The 20,259-nt window shown below is 37.2% G+C and overlaps 1 protein-coding gene across 2 annotated transcripts; it reads left to right on the forward strand.

The window, feature by feature from the left end:
- The first annotated feature begins 1,688 nt into the window (after positions 1 to 1,688).
- On the forward strand, positions 1,689 to 19,902 carry LOC141300473 (uncharacterized). 2 transcript variants are annotated; one of them, XM_073830752.1, is made up of 14 exons: positions 1,689 to 1,842; positions 4,464 to 4,667; positions 6,137 to 6,226; positions 6,307 to 6,462; positions 7,739 to 7,864; positions 8,646 to 8,883; positions 10,996 to 11,831; positions 13,375 to 13,534; positions 13,681 to 13,931; positions 14,066 to 14,198; positions 15,971 to 16,085; positions 17,393 to 17,489; positions 17,564 to 17,834; positions 18,856 to 19,902. In XM_073830752.1, exons 2-14 carry the CDS (start codon positions 4,491 to 4,493, stop codon positions 19,014 to 19,016), a joined length of 2,811 nt encoding a protein of 936 aa, XP_073686853.1. In that variant the 5' UTR covers positions 1,689 to 1,842; positions 4,464 to 4,490; the 3' UTR covers positions 19,017 to 19,902. The 2 variants fall into 2 exon arrangements, with proteins under 2 accessions (XP_073686853.1, XP_073686854.1); XM_073830753.1 differs by lacking the exon at positions 7,739 to 7,864.
- Positions 19,903 to 20,259: the final 357 nt, after the last annotated feature.

Here is a 20,259-nt window from a genome sequence, read left to right on the forward strand (position 1 = left end):
GGACTCTGCTCCTCCGGCTGTGCCTCGTCGCGCCGTCCCACCGGCTCCTTGGGACTCCTCCTTCCTGCGGGCACAGCCTCCATCCTCTGTCGCTCCGGCTCCGCCGCGGATCTCCGGGACTCCGCCTCCGCCTCGGGCGCCAGAGCCTGCTCCACCTTGGCCCTCCGGATCCTCGGCGTCACCCCGGATCATCGGCTCTCCGTCTCCGCCTCGGGCTCCTCCGCCATCTGCTCCGCCTCTGTCGGTCGGCCCCATGGAGTCGGCACGCCTTCCTCCACCATGGCTCCTCCCTCCGTCGGCTCCACCGTGGGCCGTCATCATGGCTGTGGTCTGGGTCAGTTCCTCCTGCTTCAGGCCCCTCCTGTTTCCTCCCTGGCTCCTCCCACCTTCGTCGCCCCCCTGGACTCTGTTGACTTTGTTTGTTGTCCCCCTCCAGGGGTACCGTCCTCCGCCCAAGCCTCCTCCCTTATGTACTCTGTTCTTCCGCCCCTCTCGTTTTCTCCACGGCGCGAGGACGCGCCTTTCCGGAGGGGGGCGTGATGTCACAACCCCGTCTGTCATTGGTTTCTCCCATTGTCTTCCCCTGCCATTCTGTGTTCATTTGGTTTAGCCCTGTGTTTAGCCATTATCTGTTTCACCTGTCCTTGTAATCATTAGTCATCTGTGTCACCTGTGTTTGATAATTAGTTGCCCTTTATAAGTCTGTCTTTGAGTTTAGTCTTTTGTCGGTCTTTAACGTTATCTGGATGTGTGTGAAAGCCCTCTGTGTTCCTGCCTGTTCCTGCCTTGTTCATCTTGGAGAATTCTATTAAATTTACTGTTGATTGTTAATCTCGTCTATCGTCTCGTCTCGTCCTGCACACCCGCGTGACAGACTACAGATGAACACATTAATTTTTATTTGAATTATCACTCTGTGTCTTTGGAAGACTTTTGTCTTCCAAAACCATTAAAATCCACAAATTCACAAACTTTTTGTAAATTGTAAATTAAGCAAAGATCATGGTCCATGAATATATTTTGTAAATTTACCATAATTTAGATTTTTTTTTTTTTTTTTTTTTGCACCCTCAGATTTCATTTATTCAAAAACGTTGTATCTGGCCAAATATTGTCCTATCCTAACAAACCATACATCAGTGGAAAGCTATTTATTCAGCTTTCAGATGATGTATGAATCTCAATTTTGGACTGGTTTTGTGGTCCAGGGTCACAAATGTGCAATGTAATGGATGCAAATTTATGGACAAATTTGTTTAACTACAATTTTTGTCATGTAATTTGAAATCACTCTGTCAGCTGGTAGATTTAGGCTAATCACCCAAAAGAAAATGGAAATTTATAATCACTTTCCACCTACCACTTTCAAAAAGATACATCAATAATGCTTGGTTCACTAAGGGTTAAAATATCCCGTTATGTAGCCGTACATTAGTATTTCCAAAGAGAGCTCTGTGGTCATTAACGCAATCTCTCAGTAATCGATTCAAGGAGCTTTATAATTGGCATGGTTATTATTAGCTTCATCACGGCCAAGCAGCAATATATCCTGAAGATACATGTACGTGCACACAATAAAACTCTGTTTTGGGTTACGATACGTGCGCAAATATAAGCATTTTATGCCGGCTGCAAAGTGTATAGGTACATTTCCTCATATTTTTCAATGACAGAAGCGTACGGTCCTCCTACACTGTAAGCGGTGCTGTAACATTCACCGCCCTGATGAATTTCTATCGGTCTCTACTTTTACCTTTGACGCATTAGGACATGACGGGATTGTAGCAGTCGCTGAAAACGGTCAGTGTGTGATGGGAGAACTACCCCGTTGACTTCGGACAGGTAGGATTACCTTGAACGGTCACTAATCAGTCGTAAAAAGAAGGATGTTTAGGAAAGTACCACGACCGGCTCGGTTGAAAAGGGAGGAGCGCACGCTCCCACACAAGAGCATCATCATTTTCCCTTTTGACTTTCATTTTGTGTATTTCGATGCGCAGCAAGTTCCGCTGATTTGTCGCCGTGTGCATGTCGTGTGCTCGATAAAAGGCAGCTGCTTTTATGTGTATCACGCCTCGCCATAATTTAGGGAAGTGCAGGTCTTCAGGGACAGACAGAGGGCTCTAGCTGTCACTGCACGAACACACGCCCATTTTCAATATATGACCAAAATAATGACCCGTGGAATGAACACAAGATGTAAATGCACCGACTCCGCACGGCGCCGTCGTATTCAGTGGGCTTTTTGTACCTGTGCATTTGTTTTTATTCCGATTTCAGCCGCTCCGTTACAGGCCGTCGAAATGTTATGACAAACACGGGGATGTTGGGAATCTCCTTGGGTGTTTATTCAGAAATGACTGCGGGTCGCGCATAAACATTGAAAACACGCGTGGCGTTCTGGCACCTGTGCGCACGGCGCTTCCTGGTATGTGTCCATTAATGTCGTTTAGGTTTCACTGTTATTGCACGGAGAGAGGGTTAAATGCTGAATAAGTATACACGAATGCTTCATTTACACACGGGATTTTTATTTCTGTGGCTCGTATGAAACAAAGGGCAGCGCGTTATCCGTTCGCTGTGCAGGCATGGCGCAATATCACAATATTAATGTAGCCGATTTAACCAGAAATGCTCAGATGCTTCGTTTTTGTTTAGCTGCGGCCTGGTGTGAGGTATAATAATAATACACTGTACATTTATGGTCAAACTGATGGTAAAACAAACAACTTGCAGATGAGGTTGACAGAAGTGTGCTTTAAAAATACAGTGATGATGTTATAACATCGCCGAAGGTGTTTTGGTGATTTTACAGTTCCTAACTGTACATATTATTAAATGATGTACTGTGAATGTCTGATATATATGAGCTGTTTGTCCTATCAAACATCTCTGGCCCACTAGTAACAAAGATAGAGCCCAAATTACCACACAAACACATAACACTAGTTACATGATTATTATATAATAACAAAATGCAAAGTAAAACGCTACAATGTATATAACAAAAATAAAAAAATAAAAAAACTAAGGTTAAAGGTTTGGCATGGACTTTGGGAAATGCTGGTTTTTCCTTTAGATTATATGGTGTTTTATACTTTTTACATATTGGGGGAAAAAATTATTTGCTAACACTTTACAGTAAGGTTTATTAGTTAACATGAGTTGAGTGAACTAAGAATGAACAATAGTTTTAGAGCATTTAATAATTTTAGTTAATGTTATTTCAGCATTTACTAATGCATTATTAAATCACAAGTTGTGTTTGTTAACATCAGTAATGCACTGTGAACTAACATGAATTAACAATGAACAACTGTATTTTTATAAACTAACATTATCAAAGATTAATAAATAGTGTAATAAATGTATTGTTCATTGTTCGTTCATGTTAGTTAATGCATAACTAATGTTAACAAATGGCACCTTACTGTAAAATGTATTGAAGTGTATTTTTTGTATTGCATACTTATTGCTTTGTTAAATATAACATATTTCTAAATAATTCTTGCATGTTTTAAAAAGTACATTTTCATGTATTTTCACCGTGTACTGTAAGATCACTTACAGATGCGTTAACCAATTGACGTTTTTTGCTGTAACACTGTCACCTTCTTCTTAGTTAAAAGAACCTTTTTACAGCGTAAGCACTATAATGCTATGAAGTTGCACATTCCATACTGTGTTGTTTAGTTTCGCTATTTGTTTCTGTACATATCTGGCATTTTAAATGCACAGTTCTGACAATGTTTGTGACTGTCTGGTAGTCAGAAACTGGTAAACATGATGATTAGACTGAGTTCACATATCTTCCATTGATTTTATTGATTCTGAACTTTATTTCCTGATAGAAATTCAGCTAGAACTGAAACAGTGCAACATTTTCTCTCTTGTGCAACTTCTGTTTCAAAGCTGGTCTACTGAACAGAATCAACATATTGAGTGCAGTCCTTTTTTATATTTTTGTACAACAGTCTTATCTAGAAAAGGGAAGGGCCGCTTTCTTTATATAGTGTAGTTATATTTATAGGTTTAGTGGTAAAATATATGTATATGTATGGACCTTTTAGTTATTTTGTAGCGTTGTGCATGCAAATGCAAACTTTTATAAAACAATTATAATTGATCTCTCCCCTCTCATTGATTCATAAAACTCAGAAGACTTCTTTGCAAGGTTGTCATTTTCCACAACAGTAGTGTCTTACCTTTCAGTCTTGTGCAAAGTTTATTTCAAACTGGTTGACTTAAGTCTCGCCTTACATTAGAAGACAGGCCCTGTAAGCAAATACAAGAAAGCTGTTGGAAATTTGCATGTTCAACTCGAGTCCCTAGACAAATGACCTGCCTGTGGTTGACATATGCACTTCTCTAGAATAGGTTACTAGAATTGCACTGGAAAGTGGATTTTACAAATGGAATTAATTTTAAGAACACAAACATATTTACAATCAACTCTATTTCAGCTTCTTGTGTCCAGATTCTAAGGAACAATGGACAAGGAGCCCCAAACAAAAGCAGAACCTGCAAAGAGCACAGTCAACACCATGACCACCACAGCGGTGAACCCTTCCCATCAGGCCAATGGTGCCCCGAAAACTCCTCCTGCGCTCACAACTGTAACCACCTTCCACAATCAACCCACTCCCACCAACAGAAAAGTGGTGCAGGTATTTGCTCAAACTATGTTTCTGCATCATTTCTGTCTTTTGAAAGCATTAGCCCTTTTAGCAATTGTACATATAGGTTTTCATTGCTATTCTGTCATTTTTCATGGACAGTTAATTTAAAAAGATATGTATGAGCACACATGCAAATCTTGTTTATCAGTCAAATTCATTTGTACATAAAAACTCTGCATATATGAAATATGATTGTTAAGTAAAAATGCAGTTAGTAAGATAATGAGCACTGGACTGCTGCAAGTGCTTAACTTACAAAATATATTTGATTTTATTATTCAAAATCCACACCAGGAAAGGAAATGTAGTTTTTGAACAGTGAGATTTATTATGTGTTTTATGGAAGTCTCTTCTGCTCAACGAGTCTGCATTTATTTGATCCAAAGTACAGCAGAAACATTTTTACTAAAGTATTTTCACTATTTAAAACAAATACTTTCTGTTTGAATATATTTTAAAATGCATTTTATTCCTGTGATCAAAGCTTAATTTTCAGCATCATTCCTCCAGCCTTCAGTGTTACATGATCCTCCAGAAATCATTCTAATATGCTGATTTGCTATTCAAGAAATGTTTTTTTAAAATTATTATCAATTTTTGAAACAGTTGAGTTTTTTTTCAGGATGATGAATAGAAAGATCCAAAGATCAGCATTTATCAGAAATAAAAAGTTTTTGTAACATCATACACTATACCATTCAAAAGCTTGGAGTCAGTATAATTTTTTTGTTTGGGAAAGAAATTATAAAAATTAATACTTTTATTTAGCAAGGATGCTTTAAATTGATCAAAAGTTATGATAAATACATTAATAATGTTACAAAAGATTTCTATTTCAGATAAATGCTGTTCTTCTGAACTTTCTATTCATCAAAGAAAACCTGAAAAAATTCTACTCAGCTGTTTTTAACATAAAAATAATAAATGTTTTTTTGAGCAGCAAATCAAAGTATTAAAATGATTTCTGAGGGATCATGTGACTAAAGTAATGATGCTAAAAAATTCAGCTTTTAAATCACAGGAATGAATTACATTTTTAAATATATTCAAATAGAAAACAGTTGTTTTAAATAGTAAAAATATTTCAACATTTTACTAGTTTTGCTGTACTTTTGATTAAATAAATGCATGCTTGGTGAGCAAAAGAGACTTGGAAACATTAAAAATCTTTTGACTGGTAGTGTATATATTTACAGAAACAACTCAGCTAATTCATGTTTACTAGAGAACATGATTCATTGTTTATAAAACAATTATCTCCTTAAGTAAAAAGTAATTATTTGCAGTTACTGGAAACGCCTAAACTGCTGTAAGTCGAGCATTGAAGTAGTTCATGACATGTAAAATGTTATATTGATATAATATTAAATTTTATACCTTTTTATATAACACAATTTGTTACTATTTTTCATCTTTTTATAAGAAAGTTAACCACTTTCTTCTGTCTTTTCCTCTAGGTCAATCTGTCTGGAGACCGACTGGCACCTTCTTTTTCACCAAGTGAAAGAGCCAGCCAAGCTTCATCGTCGCAGCAGAGCCCAAAAACGGTTTGTGTGCGACAACATAGAAGAACTACTGTTTGTTGTATTATGTTATCATGACATTTTTTAAATTTCTTGACAATCAGGTTTCTCTGCCAAACACTCCTGGGTCAACACCCCTCGTAAGAGGAAGTCCAAATCCGAGCGCTGCTACGGCCGCCCGTAAAATCTCCCCTCAAGCGCTGCTTCTGGGGAAGAGCCCGAGTACAAGTCAAGCTCAGATGCTTCTGAGGGCCCAGATGGTGAGACGACCTGTGTCATGTCCTGTTCTGCAGCATTTTTGAACTCTTCATCATTGCAATTTCAGTTCCTCACATGCACTTTACACCTAACGGTTTTACCCACAATGCAACAGAAGCCGTGCCCCCTTTCACACTCAAATGGAAACTTTGCTGGTTTCTCAAGTCTAAGTCAATGCTGTCCTGTGACCCACTGCACTGCTTACTTGCAGTCCTTGTGTCTTGTATTTATTGCATCAAAGTGACAAACCGTTGTTTTTTAAAGTTTTTGACAGAAGTCTCCAAAGCTCACCAAGTATTTTATTTGATAAAAAATACAGAAAGAACTGTAACATTTCTGCAATTTAAAGAACTGTTTTCAATTTTAAAATACAATTTATTCCTGTGATGCAAAGCTGAATTTTTAGCATCATTACTGCAGTCTTCAGTGTCACATAATCCTTCAGAAATCATTCTAATATGCTGATTTGCATATTAGTGATCCTTTTAATCAGGATTCTTTGATGAATAGTAAGTTCAAAGCACAGCATTTATTTGAAATTGAAACCACTATAACATAAATGTAATTACTGTTACTTTTAATCAATTTAATGCATTCTTGCTGAATAAAAGTGTTAATTTCTATTTTTTTTTCTTGTTTTTTTTTTTACTTCTCCTAAAACGGTTGAATCACGGATGGTTTCAACAAAAATATTAAGCAGCACAGCTGTTTTCGCAGGAAATCTGCATATTAGAATGATTTCTGACGGATCATGTAACACTGAAGACTGAAAATTCAGCTTTGCCATCTCAGGAATAAATTACATAAATTACATCATATTAAAATAGAAAACAGTTATTTAGAATTGTAATAATATTTCAGAATATTACTGTTCTTACTGTATTTTTCCATCAAAAAAATTGCAGCCTTTGTAAGCATAACAGATTTTCCAAAAAAAAAAAAAATCATAATTATTCCAAACTTTTGACTGGTAATGTATGTGCTGTTTCTTCTCAGCTCATGGTCTTTTGTGACCAGCGGGCATATTGGCTTAAACTAACGGAGAGTTAGTGTCTAGAGGTCTGCACAGGGTGCATGCTTGCATGTCTCTGATGGGGACAGATTTTACTCCACCACATCAAAAGTTCACCATCACACCTACACAGCAAAAGCACAACAGGCAGGAAATAACAGCCTTTCTATTATGCACCACTGGGACTTTTTCTTTATCTTTTTTACCTTCTCTCTTTTTCTTTCTCTCTTGCATTTCTCTCTTCCTCTGTGCTTGCCATCTGGCAGTTGATTCTAACGTCTGCTGTGCGGCCTGATGTACCTGGCCTCTCCTCCTCTTCCTCCTACTCCTCCTCATCCTCCTCCTCTTCCTCCACCCCTTCCTCTTCCTCACCTCGATTTTCCTCCACACAGGTGAGCTTGATTATGTCTGGTCATATGATAAAGGCATCCGTTCTTCTGAATTTAAAGGGACAGATCAGTCAAAAAATGAAATTTTGTCATCATTAACTTAAAAGAGAAACATGAAACTGAGTAAATTCTTACAATTTTATTTTTAGTTGAACTGTCTCTTTATTCTATGTAACTTTAATGTAATATACAGTACTAGTCAAAAGATTTTAAATGTTTTTTAAAGAAGTGTCTTCTGCTCACCAAGCCTGTATTTATTTGATTAATTGAAATTAATACTTTTATTTAGCAAGGATGCGTTAAATTGATCAAAAGTGACGAGAAATACAGTACATTTATAATAACAAAAGATTTCGATTTCAGATAAACGCTGTTCTTCCGAACTTTCTATTCAGCAAAGAAACTTGAAAAAAGTCTACTCAGCTGTTTATAACATAATCATCCGCAGCAAATCAGAATATTAGAATGATTTCTGAAGGATCATGTGACTGGAGTAGTGCTGCAGTTTATTTTTCAAAACAATTGTTTTAAATAGTAAAAATATTTCAAAATTTGACTGCTTTCGCACTACTTTGGGTCAAGTAAATGCAGGCTTGGTGAGAAAAAGAGACTTCGGTAAAAATCATTTAAAAAAATTACTGTCTGAAAACTTTTGACTGGAAGTGAATAAGCATAAATGCTTTTTTTAAGATTTAAAATCTGTGTTCATCTGGTTTCTGTTACATTTTTTTTTTCCAAAACCAGAATTTCATCAGTATTTTTTTGTTCTCTCTCTGTTCTTCAGCTGACTCTCCGTCCACCTCCACCTGGCACCCTTACCATCCCTCCGAACTTACCATTAAAACACACAACGTCAAGCCAGCCCCCTCCGCTTTCATGCCCAAGATTGCCAACCTTCTATCTGAGACCCAGCCTGCCAGCGAATGCCCCAGGGAAAGATGGATCTACGAAGACAGAAAGCCTAACATCTCAAACAGCTCAAACAAAAACACCTGTTCGCCATCTTACGGTTCCACCTCCATGTAAGTGATCAAATACATATCTCACTCTTCAAGAGATATTCAAAATGCAAATCATTTAATTAAATTTAGAAACACTTCTGTTTAACAGTTTGGGGTCAGTGAGATTTTTGTAATGGTTTTGAAAGAAGTCTCGTATGCTCACCAAGGCTGCATTTATTTGGTTAAAAATACAGTAAAAACTGTAAAATTGTGAAATATTATTACAATTTAAAATAACTGACTTTGATTTTTAAATATTTTAAAATTTCATTTATTCCTGTAATATTAAAGCTGAATTTTCAGATTCTATTATTCCAGACTTAAAATACTGATTTGCTGCTCAAGAAACATTTCCTATTTCTATGCTGAAGAAGGGTTGTGTTGCTTAATATGTTTGTGGAAAAGGTTGTGTGTAAACCGTAATACATTTTTTTCAAGATTCGTTGATTAATGGAAAGTTTAAAAGAAAAGCATTTGTTTTAAACCATGACAAAAGTCTTTGACCACTTTTGATTCATTTAATGCATTCTAAATAAAAGTAGGGCCCTATGAAATCCCTTTTATTTTTTCCAAATTCAGATTTTTCCCGTTGTAATTTTTCTGGATTCCGTTTTTTTTTTTTTTTTTTTTTTTTTTTCTAATTTAATTTTTTTTTCTGAATTCCATTTTAATGGTTTCATTACATTTTTTTTTTTTATCAAAAGCATATCTAATTAATTGGTTTTATTAAAAAATATATTGATTTATTCATTCAGTCATTTATTTTCAGAAATATTGTGTTGTGTTTGTCTGGTAAATAATTTCTGGTAAATATTTCTTAAAAAAATAATGTTTTAAAAAATTTCTTAGTAGTGGTAGCAGTACTATCATTACATTTAAGTAATATATTTCTGTCATAGTTTTTTCAAGTTAAACCAAACTGATATTTTGACGGGTTGCTGTGAAGACCTTTAAGCTTCTGTTTGCATATGATATGACAATAGCAAGTGCAAATAAAGAGACACTTTCAGAGCAGTTCTAGAGATAATGTTTGTGTGCAGTATGTGTGTAGCATCTGCGCCATTCATTCACACAGAGACATGCAGAACATGCAGGATTCACATTTAAATAATATTTTTGCAGCTTAATATTCACAGACACAAGTTCATATCGCATTTTTATTTAAGTGTACAGACCTACTTTTGATTTATTCATCCGAAATTTGGCAAATTCCGTGACATTCCTACGGTGGCCGACAGAGGCCACGCGCTGCAAACAAGAAAACACATGCAAACAGAAAAAAACGACAACAAATTAAGAAAACATCTTCATCAGTTTGACAACACAGGCGCTGCAAATCCTCGCAACCAAACACAAATACGGAAACGTGCTGCAAATTCTCACAACACAACCAAACTCAGAAACGTGCTGCGAACACACGAACGCGCTGCATATAGCACGGTCCACAACGGAAATGTTTCAGGGGGACCTCAAAAAGTGACGAACCCATCTGGGACCTGATTATTTTGTTCAGTGGCTGTTGGTCAGAGCAGAGGTGTTATCGGTGAACTATCACCTTTTAGTGATAGTATAGTATCACTTAAAGGTGATAGTGATATAAATAATCAGGTAATATAGTGATATAAATAATCAGGTCCCAGATGAGTTCGTCACTTTTTGAGGTCCCCCTGAAACATTTCCGTTGTGGACCGAGCTGTATGCAGCGCGTTTGTTAGTTTGCAGCGCCCTCGTGTGTTCGCAGCGCGTTTCTGAGTTTGGTTGTGTTGTGAGAATTTGCAGCGCGTTTCCGTATTTGTGTTTGCGTTGCGAGGATTTGCAGCGTCTGTGTTGTCAAACTGATGAAGATGTTTTCTTAATTTGTTGTCGTTTTTTTCTGTTTGCATGTGTTTTCTTGTTTGCAGCGCGTTGGCCTCTGTCGGCCACCGTACATTCCGCATTATACAACAAATTCCATTTTTATGACTGGATTCCGCGATTCCATAAAAGTAATAATTTCTTGCAAATCTGACCCCAGACTTTTGAATGGTGGTATACTGTGCTGTCCAGTGTCAAAAATAAGGCAAAATGCCACATAATGTGACTAAAATTCCCAAAATATCTGTCTCTATTCCTTACTCTTTCTTTTGTCTCCAGCCCTGTATGCACCTGCACAGGCCCATGCCTTAGCGAAGCAAAAGCTAAACAGCAGCGGTCTCAAGAGGCCCCACAGCCAGATCAGCATCCCCCAGCATCCCTTCAATCAGAGACATACGCCCCCCAACTCTCCCCCCGCCACACCAAAGAAGCCTCTTCCAGAGTTAAAGCGCTGTCCATCCACCCAGCCATCCCAAAGCGTGTCAGCACAGAGCGCTTCAGTGCCCATCACCGTTCCTTCCCCCACGAGGGCTCACCTCACACCCCCTACCCTGACTTTGCCCTTGAGGTCTTCCTCACCCGGTGGGTCCTTACTGGCTACAAAGCAGCTGCTGAGGATTGCGTTGTCCTCTGCATCTGCCCAGTGCACCAATGGCCAATCAACGACAGCCACTGTGTCCCCGCCCCACGATCTCATCCAATCGAAGCCGCTCGTCTCGCCAGTGCTTGTTAAACCAGAGTGCCCCGCCCAGCCGCTACGGACTCCAAACCCATGCCCACAGCTGGTGCAGTTGTCGCCCTCCAGACAAACCACAGCAGTCACACCTATCATCACCACCCCACCGCTGGCGTCTCCTCAAAGGGCGTCCCCTCCATCTCCAGTGCTGCCCCTGGTGTCCACCAGCAGCATTCTCGCTCCGGTGCAGTCTCCTTTGACCTCACAGAGTCCAACGCAAACAGTCGAGACGGCGAAAGAGCCGAAGGATAGAAAGGAAGAGCAGAAGGAGGGAGATGTACCAGAACAAACTCCTCAAGATTTGAAATGTCCAGCACCACAAGAGAAAATCACCCAGGCTGTCGCCGTAGATCAGCCATCAAGTGAAACTTCGGAAAAGGTTAATTAATACAATGCAAACCTCAAACCTCTAAGGCTAACTTTTGAAGAACTTTACTTTTCAGGCAGCCAATATGGATTTTTCAGTGGCCGATACTGTGATATCTAGAGAGCAGTGTGGCCGATATAATTTTCAAAAGAATTTAATGATGACAAATGTTATATAACGAAATTGCTAAATTGACAGTTTTCATCCAATGCCCATAATCTCAAAATGGGCAAATAACAAATATCATATGATTAATACTCAGTCTGTCGATAAATATATCGGTTGATATATCAGTCTATCATAACTTTTTAAAACAAGTTATTGTTAATCACAAAAAACTGAACTGAATATTAATTAAAATAAAATACATTTATTTTATTTCAGCTAGTTGCATTTCTCATTTAGCTCATTAGCTTGATGTACTAAAAAATTTAAACTATAACTGAAAAAAAAAAAAAACTAAACTGACTTATTTAAAAATTGGAAAATATACAAATTTCTTAATATTAAAAGAACTATAATAGTATTTCAGTGATACTATCAAAACATTGTTTTAAAGTACTAAAAAACTAAAACTGAAATAAAATAAAAACTATATTGACTGACTATTGAAAATGACAAAAAACACAACATTAGTAAAACTAACTAAAATTAAAACTATATTGACTATACTGTAAACTAAACTAATAAAAATGACAAAAACACAACGACATTATTCAAATGAATTAAAATGAAAATGAAAAAATATACAAATAAAAATATTTCTTAGTTAATTATACTAGTTGTAATGTACTAGTTGTCTTAGTTGTAATATTATAGTTAAATAAAACTAAAAACATTAAAAAATTGTTACATTTTTATTATTTAATTATAAAATTAACTGAAATTTCAGCTTGTTGCATTTTTCATTTTCATTTACTTTAGCTTGATGTACTAAAAAAACTGAAATTAAATAAAAACTATATTGACTATATTGAAAAAAACTAATAAAAATAACTAAAAACATTACTAAAAATAAAAAATTCTAAATATACAAATAAAATCTATTAAATATATAAAATATAAAAGTATTAATGTAACTATAATAGTATCTCAATGAAACTATCTGTTTTTACAGTAATGCTTTAGTAAGTATACAGTCAAATCAAAATTGATTCAGACACCTTCAAAATTTCTCACATTATCACAGTTTATTCTCTATAGTTTATAAAATGGTAATAAAATATGACAAGAACTCAAGTTAAACTGTGACAGAACAAATTCATCTTGATAATGTCAGATAACTTTGATAGAAAGGTATGTGACAGAACTAGTTCAGCTCAAAGTGTCAAATCAAATCTTTGGTCCCAAATTTTGATCTGGTTTACTGGTAGTCCACTCTATGAAGATTTTTTGGGTATAATATGTCACAGTTTGCTTTATTTTGCTATCCTCACTTATATAAATGAACTATAGTATCCTACACCCACTAGTAAAAAATATCAAAAATTATATCTGGTGTCTGAATAACTTTTGGTTTGACTGTATGCTGAAGTGAACAATCTCTGCATTTCAGGTCTCGGACAAGATGACAGTCTGCACAGAGGATTCAAGGACTGACAGCCAGATGAAGACGTCACAGAAGAATGAGCCCCTCTCGTCCTCAGTCGCACCATGGCCAGCTGAGAAAGACGACCAGTGTGAAGAAACGTCCACTCAGTCCGACAATCACTCTGGTATACAGTCATCGTAGTCTGTGATAAAAACCTCTGAGCTAGCTGATACCTTAATATATAACTGAGAACTCCATAAAGCCTCCTGAGATCTGAAGTAGCCTTTATAGTCCCTGTTGGTAACATCACAACTGTCTTCATCTTTCTAGCAATTTCCAGCCTGTCCTCTGACATGTCACCCATCCAGTCCTCCATCACTCAGCCATTAGATATGTCCCCCGTGGACAGCTGCTTTCCTTCAAAGTTTCATCCGGTGCTTGAGAAGCCACCAGTTCAGCCTCCCACCGTCAGTCAAATGAAGACCACAGAGGCTCAGCAGCCATCAGGAGCGGCCAAACCTTTGGTTCTAACACACCTGGTGGAAGGATTTATCATACAGGAAGGACTGGAGCCGTTCCCGGTAAACAAAATGTCTCCCAACCACTGCCTAAATCACATTTTTGTTGTTTGTTTGAGCTTTCTATTCACCAAAGAATCCTGGAAAATATGCATGTTGGATTCTACAAATTATTTTATTGTAATCATATTTCACAGGTGAGCAGGTCGTCTCTGATGGTGGGTCCTGCCCGGGATTCTGGGGTGAACGGGGTGAGGGAAGCAGAACTCATTCCTTCCGGTTCAGAGCCTCCAGAGGACTCAACAGACTCAGATGATGTGGTTACAAACAGTAAGTAAAACACACTTCTTCTTTTCTAAGTTTGTTTTTGTAGTTTATTGCACCATCTTTATTACAAAAATGCCATGTAATCGTTAACTGAACAACTTATGGCCAACACAATTAGGGGTTTGCAAAATCGATCTTCTGTCTATCTACAGTTGAAGTCAAAAGGTTACATACACCTTGCAGAATCTGCAAAATGTTAATTATTTTACCAAATAAGAGCGATCATACAGAATCCATGTTATTTTTTATTTAGTACTGACCTGAATAAGATATTTCACATAAAAGACATTTACATATAGTCCACAAGAGAAAATAATAGTTGGAATTTAAAAAAATATAACCCTGTTCAAAATTTTACATTACCTGAATGATCCACAGCTTGTTTTTTTTTTTGTTTTTTTTTGTTTAGTGATAGTTGTTCATGAGTCCCTTGTTTGTCCTGAACAGTTAAACTGCCTGCTGTTCTTCAGAAAAATCCTTCAGGTCCCACAAATTCTTTGGTTTTTCAGCATTTTTGTGTATTTGATATATATATATATATATATATATATATATATATATATATATATATATATATATATATATATTTTTTTTAATACTGCCCTTCAAAAGCTACAGAAGATATTCACATGTTGCTCAGAGGGCAAATTAAGTTAAATTTACCCTGATCTTCCAATTTAAAAAGGCTCTTAATCCATCGTGTTTCCTTTTGGAGAATCAGTGAGCCTTTGAGCCTTCTGTAATAGTTGCATATGAGTCCCTCAATTGTCCTCAGTGTGAAAAGATGGATTTCAAAATCATACAGTCATTGTTGGAAAGGGTTCAAATACACCAAAAAAATGCTGGAAAAAACTAAGAATTTGTGGGACCTGGAAGGAAATACATAAAGCAATACAAGAAATTTTTGGGAGCCACCTGCCCTTGCAAAGCAAAGTCTTTTTTTTGGACTCATGCCTGATGGATGGACAAAGAGAGACAAACATTTGTTTAGTATTTTGTTAGTGGCAGGCAAAAAGGCACTTACAAAAAAATGGCTTTCACAGGAGAGTCCAACATTGACCATGTGGATGGACATCAAAATGGATATATGCAGGATGGAGAAATTAACTGCAGATTTGAACTACAAGAAGGACTTGTTTGTTTTACGTTGGAAGAAATGGATAGCCTATATAACACCACACAGGCCGGATTTTGATTTGCTTAACCTGAGACAATAATATGTTGTATATGTAGCAGTAACCATACTTCACTCCCTAAGTGTTCAAGTTTTTGTTTTTGTTTTTTATGTTCTTTATTTCTGGAAAACAGACATTCATGTTGACACTTTGTGATTAATATTTAAGATGGATGTACATGCAACAATTGTTACAGAATGTCAATAAAAACTAAATGAAAAAAAAAAGAATTTGTGGGACCTAAAGGATTTTTCTGAAGAACAACAGGCAGTCTAACTGTTCAGGACAAACAAGGAAAAAACGGCTGTGGATCATTCAGTTAACAACACAGCATTAAGAATCAAGTGTATGGAAACTTTTGAACAGGGTTATATTTATAAATTCAACTATTATTTTCTTATGTGGACTATATGTAAATGTCTTTTATGTGAAATATCTTATTCAGGTCAGTACTAAATAAAAAACATGCATTTTGTATGATCCCTCTTATTTTGTTTAAATAATTAACATTTTGCAGATTCTGCAAGGTGTATGTAAACTTTTGACTTCAACTGTATCTATGTATCCATCATCATTTAATGTAATTTTGAACCCTTGTAGATGGTGTCGGACGGTCTCACAAGCTTGTTCTGCAGTGCCAGTTTTGCAAGAGGAAAGGCACCGCCCAAACATTCCCACGCTCCAAACGCTTCTGCTCCAAATCCTGTGCCAAGAGGTACACCACCCTTACGCGACATAAATAACACACTGACAGAATGAAATAAACAACCTGAGCTGTTAGTATAACTGACACTGTAATGAATGGGTGCCTAACTTGTATTCTGGCACATAAAAATACTCCATCAACACCCTTGCAAACGTCTCTCTTGCTCAGTGGAGTCAGAAACCACAACTGGAAAGGGTCTGAGCATGATTTCCTGCATCTCTCTAGAGTTCTCTTAAAGAATAACTGCAGAACACATGTCGAATTGACTCATACATTGTGTGGTGTTAAACAGGGTATTTCCAGTTTAGCTTAAATAATTAATGTGCATGTTTACAGTGGCCACATAAAGTGTTTGGACACATCTACACTACCAGTCAAAAGTTTTTGAACAGTAGGATTTTCAATGTTTTTTAAAGAAGTCTCTTCTGCTCACCAAGCTTGCATATATTTGATCCAAAGTACAACAAAACCAGTACAATTTAAAAATATTTTGACTATTTAAAACAACTTTTTTCTATTTGAATATATTTTAAAATATAATTTATTTGTGATCAGAAGAAAAACAAGAAAAACTTGATATTTTACACTTTTTGCTGTACTTTGGGTCAAATAAATGCAGGCTTGGTGTGCAGAAGAGACTTTAAAACATTAAACATCTTACTTTTGAAAAACTTTTGACTAGTAGCGTATAAATGTATGAATGCTATTACATTATACAATGCTTTTCATACTAAGTGGAGTTTATTTTAAAGTAATACAGAACAGAAATACTTTCTTTCTTGATCTTTGGAAGACTTTTTATGGAAAATTTTCACAAAAATAAGGGTTTGTTTGGATTTACTCTATAAATCAATAGATACACAGTTCAGATTGAACACATGTTCTGAATCAAACAGTAGTGGAACAGGTTCATAGTTAATGTGGTGAACTACACCTGTGGCTACTGTACTAGTACACCTATGTCAACTTGAGGAATTAAAAATGACACAACTTGGTCATTGCAAAATGGCTAAGACAAAAGCTGGATCATTTGTTTGCAGATGCTACTTTAGTTTGCTATTTTGCATCTAATGTACAAAAGTACTTTTTTAGGAGGACTATATTTAAGTGTGGTTAAATAGTGAGTCATGTACTCAAAGCTAGTTGCTAGCATTGTCCTAAAAAGACTTACACATACACACTGTGACAGGATGTGGTCATGGTTTGTGATAAACATCAACCCTTGACACACATTACAAGCTGCAAGGCTGATTTTGGTCAGTGTTTTGGGTTGACTATAAAGACAACCTTTGTTTACCTCTTCGATCTTTTTGCAGGTTCAGTTACACCAAACGTTTCCGTGCGCTCAGGCGCTGTGTGAGTGAGGGGGGCCATCGATCTGAGCTCAATGGTGCCGAAGAAAATTTCCACCAGGTTTGTTCAAAGCCTGTAAAACAATATATGTGTTTGAGATCTGTGTGCTTTACTAAACTCGAATTGCTATCTAGACCAAACATGGGACCACAGAGCAGTGGAGAATCCTTCAAGCGCCGCCACATGAGGGGGAAGATGGGACGGCTGCTCCGATGAAAACCAGACTCCGCAGACACACGGAACAGGAACGGGAGCGAGAGATCAGAGTCAGGCAAACAGTGGAGGAGACAAGAAGTGCTCCCACTTCACCCATAGATCCTGTTTCTCCCATCGATGTCTCCCCCTATCCCAAACCAGCTCAGTGGTCGGTGGATCAAGTGTCAAGCTTTATATCCAGTTTACCAGGTACAAAGAACATCTATCTATCTGTCTATCTGTCTGTCTGTCTGTCTGTCTGTCTGTCTGTCTGTCTGTCTGTCTGTCTGTCTGTCTGTCTGTCTGTCTGTCTGTCTGTCTGTCTGTCTGTCTGATGTCTGTCTGTCTGTCTGCCGTCCGTCCGTCTGTCTATCTGATGTCTGTCCATCTGTCTATCTATCTGCGTCTGTCTGTCTGTCTGTCTGTCTGTCTGTCTGTCTGTCTGTCTGTCTGTCTGTCTGATGTCTGTCTGTCTGTCTGTCTGTCTGTCTGTCTGTCCATCTGCCATCCATCCATCTGTCTGTCTGTCTGTCTGTCTGTCTGTCTGTCTGTCTGTCTGTCTGTCTGTCTGTCTGTCTGTCTGTCTGTCTGTCTGATGTCTGTCTGTCTGTCTGTCTGTCTGTCTGTCTGTCTGTCTGTCTGTCTGCCATCCATTTGTCTGTCTGTCTGTCTGTCTGTCTGTCTGTCTGTCTGTCTGTCTGTCTGTCTGTCTGTCTGTCTGTCTGTCTGACGTCTGTCTGTCTGTCTGTCTGTCTATCTATCTATCTGTTTGTCTAGCTGACATCTGTCTATCTGCCATCAGTCTGTCTATCTATCTGTCAGTCTGTCTATTTATCTATAATTTTTCTATCATCTATCTATCATCTGTCTATCTGTTGTCTGTATATCTATCTATCTGTCTGTGTCTGTCTGTCTGTCTATCTGATGTCTGTCTGTCTGTCTGTCTGTCTATCTGTCTATCTGCCGTCCATCTGTTTGTCTGTCTGCCATCTGTCTGTCTATCTCTCTGTCTATCTGGTATCTGTCTGTCTATATATCTGTCTGTGTGTCTGTCTGTTCACTGTCTCTCTGTCTATCTATCTAGCTATCCAATGTCTGTCTATCTGACGTTTGTCTGTTTATATATCTATCTGATGTCTGTCTATCTATTGGCCAGGCTTTCTTAAGCAAAAATTTAGTTCCATTATGTGAATGTTAAGGCTACTGTTTTAACCTGCCTCAATTGTCTCAGGGTGTCAAGACATTGCAGAATCCTTCAGAGCCCAAGAGATCGACGGACAGGCCTTGCTTCTGCTGACTGAAGACCATTTGATGAGCGCCATGAATGTCAAACTCGGCCCCGCTCTCAAAATATGCGCCCGGATCAACTCCTTGAAAGAAGGCGGAAGATAAAGAGAACAAAACAGAGACAAAAAGCTAGGTATATCCTTGTGGACCATAAGAGCACTTGCCAATAGAATAGAGCCATTTTGTGCACTTTAATCTTCAGAGATTTATGCGATAATTTCATTGTTATGAGAAAGCTTACATGTATTTGCTTGAACTAAACTAGCAAAACCTTACAGTTCTTGTAAACTTAGCCTCTGTCTGAAAGCATGGTAGCAATATAATGGTCTCAGTCTGTGAGCGTTTTACAGGATGAATATTTAATCGCAGTAGGAGGGAACTGTTAGCGTCTCCTTTTTTTGTATGAGTAATCATGATCAGGGTCAATGATTTTATATTTTTGGCTGAGAGCAAAGGAGATCACTTCCTGTGTCAGCGCGGAGAGGTTCGACAAGAGCGGAAGTGCTGTTATTGTGTGCATGTTCCACTGTATATATTTTCCTATCGTATTCCATATGTATACATGTATAACAATACAGTGTTCTGTGTGTATAAATTAAAACAAATGTTTTGTGAAGGATTTGTAATATTTAATATATTTGTCTTCTAAGGCTCTAGAAAGTACAAATGCGAATCATTTCAAGTTTATAAACATTTTTAAACGACGTTTGAGATACTGACATAAATGACATTTTGTGAAATCTCCGCAGTGGTACTGTGTAAATCAGACAGACTGTCAAAGGAAAAGACAAGAACAAGGTACCCGAAGGCAATCGTTTTAAATCAAGGCAGTGAAAAGGTGCCTTTTTTATGAGACCTTATGAAACTACTGTAGGCATTTTGCTGAGGCAAACTATGTACTAGATTGTGTCATCAAGTGTTGTTTCTCATTGTTACATTACCTTTCTTGTGCCACTTTTGATTATTTAATTAAACCAACTACATTTTCTTACGCAACTTTGAATTGGTCATTTATTGTACCTATTTCTTTTTTTATTATTATCTTTTTTGTCCTTTTACAGCTGGCAGTGTGGATTACCAAGCTTTGTGAGTTACCATGTACATTAAGTTCAAAAGTTTTTTGGAAAATAATACTTTTATTCAGTATGAATGTATTAAATTGATCAAAAGTGGCAGTACATTTTCAAGCGGCAGCAAATGTTCTTTCTATTCATCAAAGAATCATTGAAAAGTGTCACAATTTCCAAAAGAATATTAAGCCCAACTGTTTTCAACATTAATAATAATGTTTCTTGAACAGCAAATCAGCATATCAGAAGGATTTCTGAAGGATCATGTGACCCTGAAT

Source organism: Garra rufa, chromosome 24 (genome assembly GCF_049309525.1).
Source record: "Garra rufa chromosome 24, GarRuf1.0, whole genome shotgun sequence".
Classification (NCBI taxonomy): domain Eukaryota; kingdom Metazoa; phylum Chordata; class Actinopteri; order Cypriniformes; family Cyprinidae; genus Garra; species Garra rufa.

Coding starts and splice junctions, on each gene's coding strand:
- LOC141300473 (XM_073830752.1), top strand. CDS start 4,491: ATGGACAAGGAGCCCCAAACAAAAGCAGAACCTGCAAAGAGCACAGTC. Junction 8,884..10,995: donor TCTTACGGTTCCACCTCCAT/GTAAGTGATCAA, acceptor TTTTGTCTCCAG/CCCTGTATGCACCTGCACAG. Junction 11,832..13,374: donor CAAGTGAAACTTCGGAAAAG/GTTAATTAATAC, acceptor TCTGCATTTCAG/GTCTCGGACAAGATGACAGT.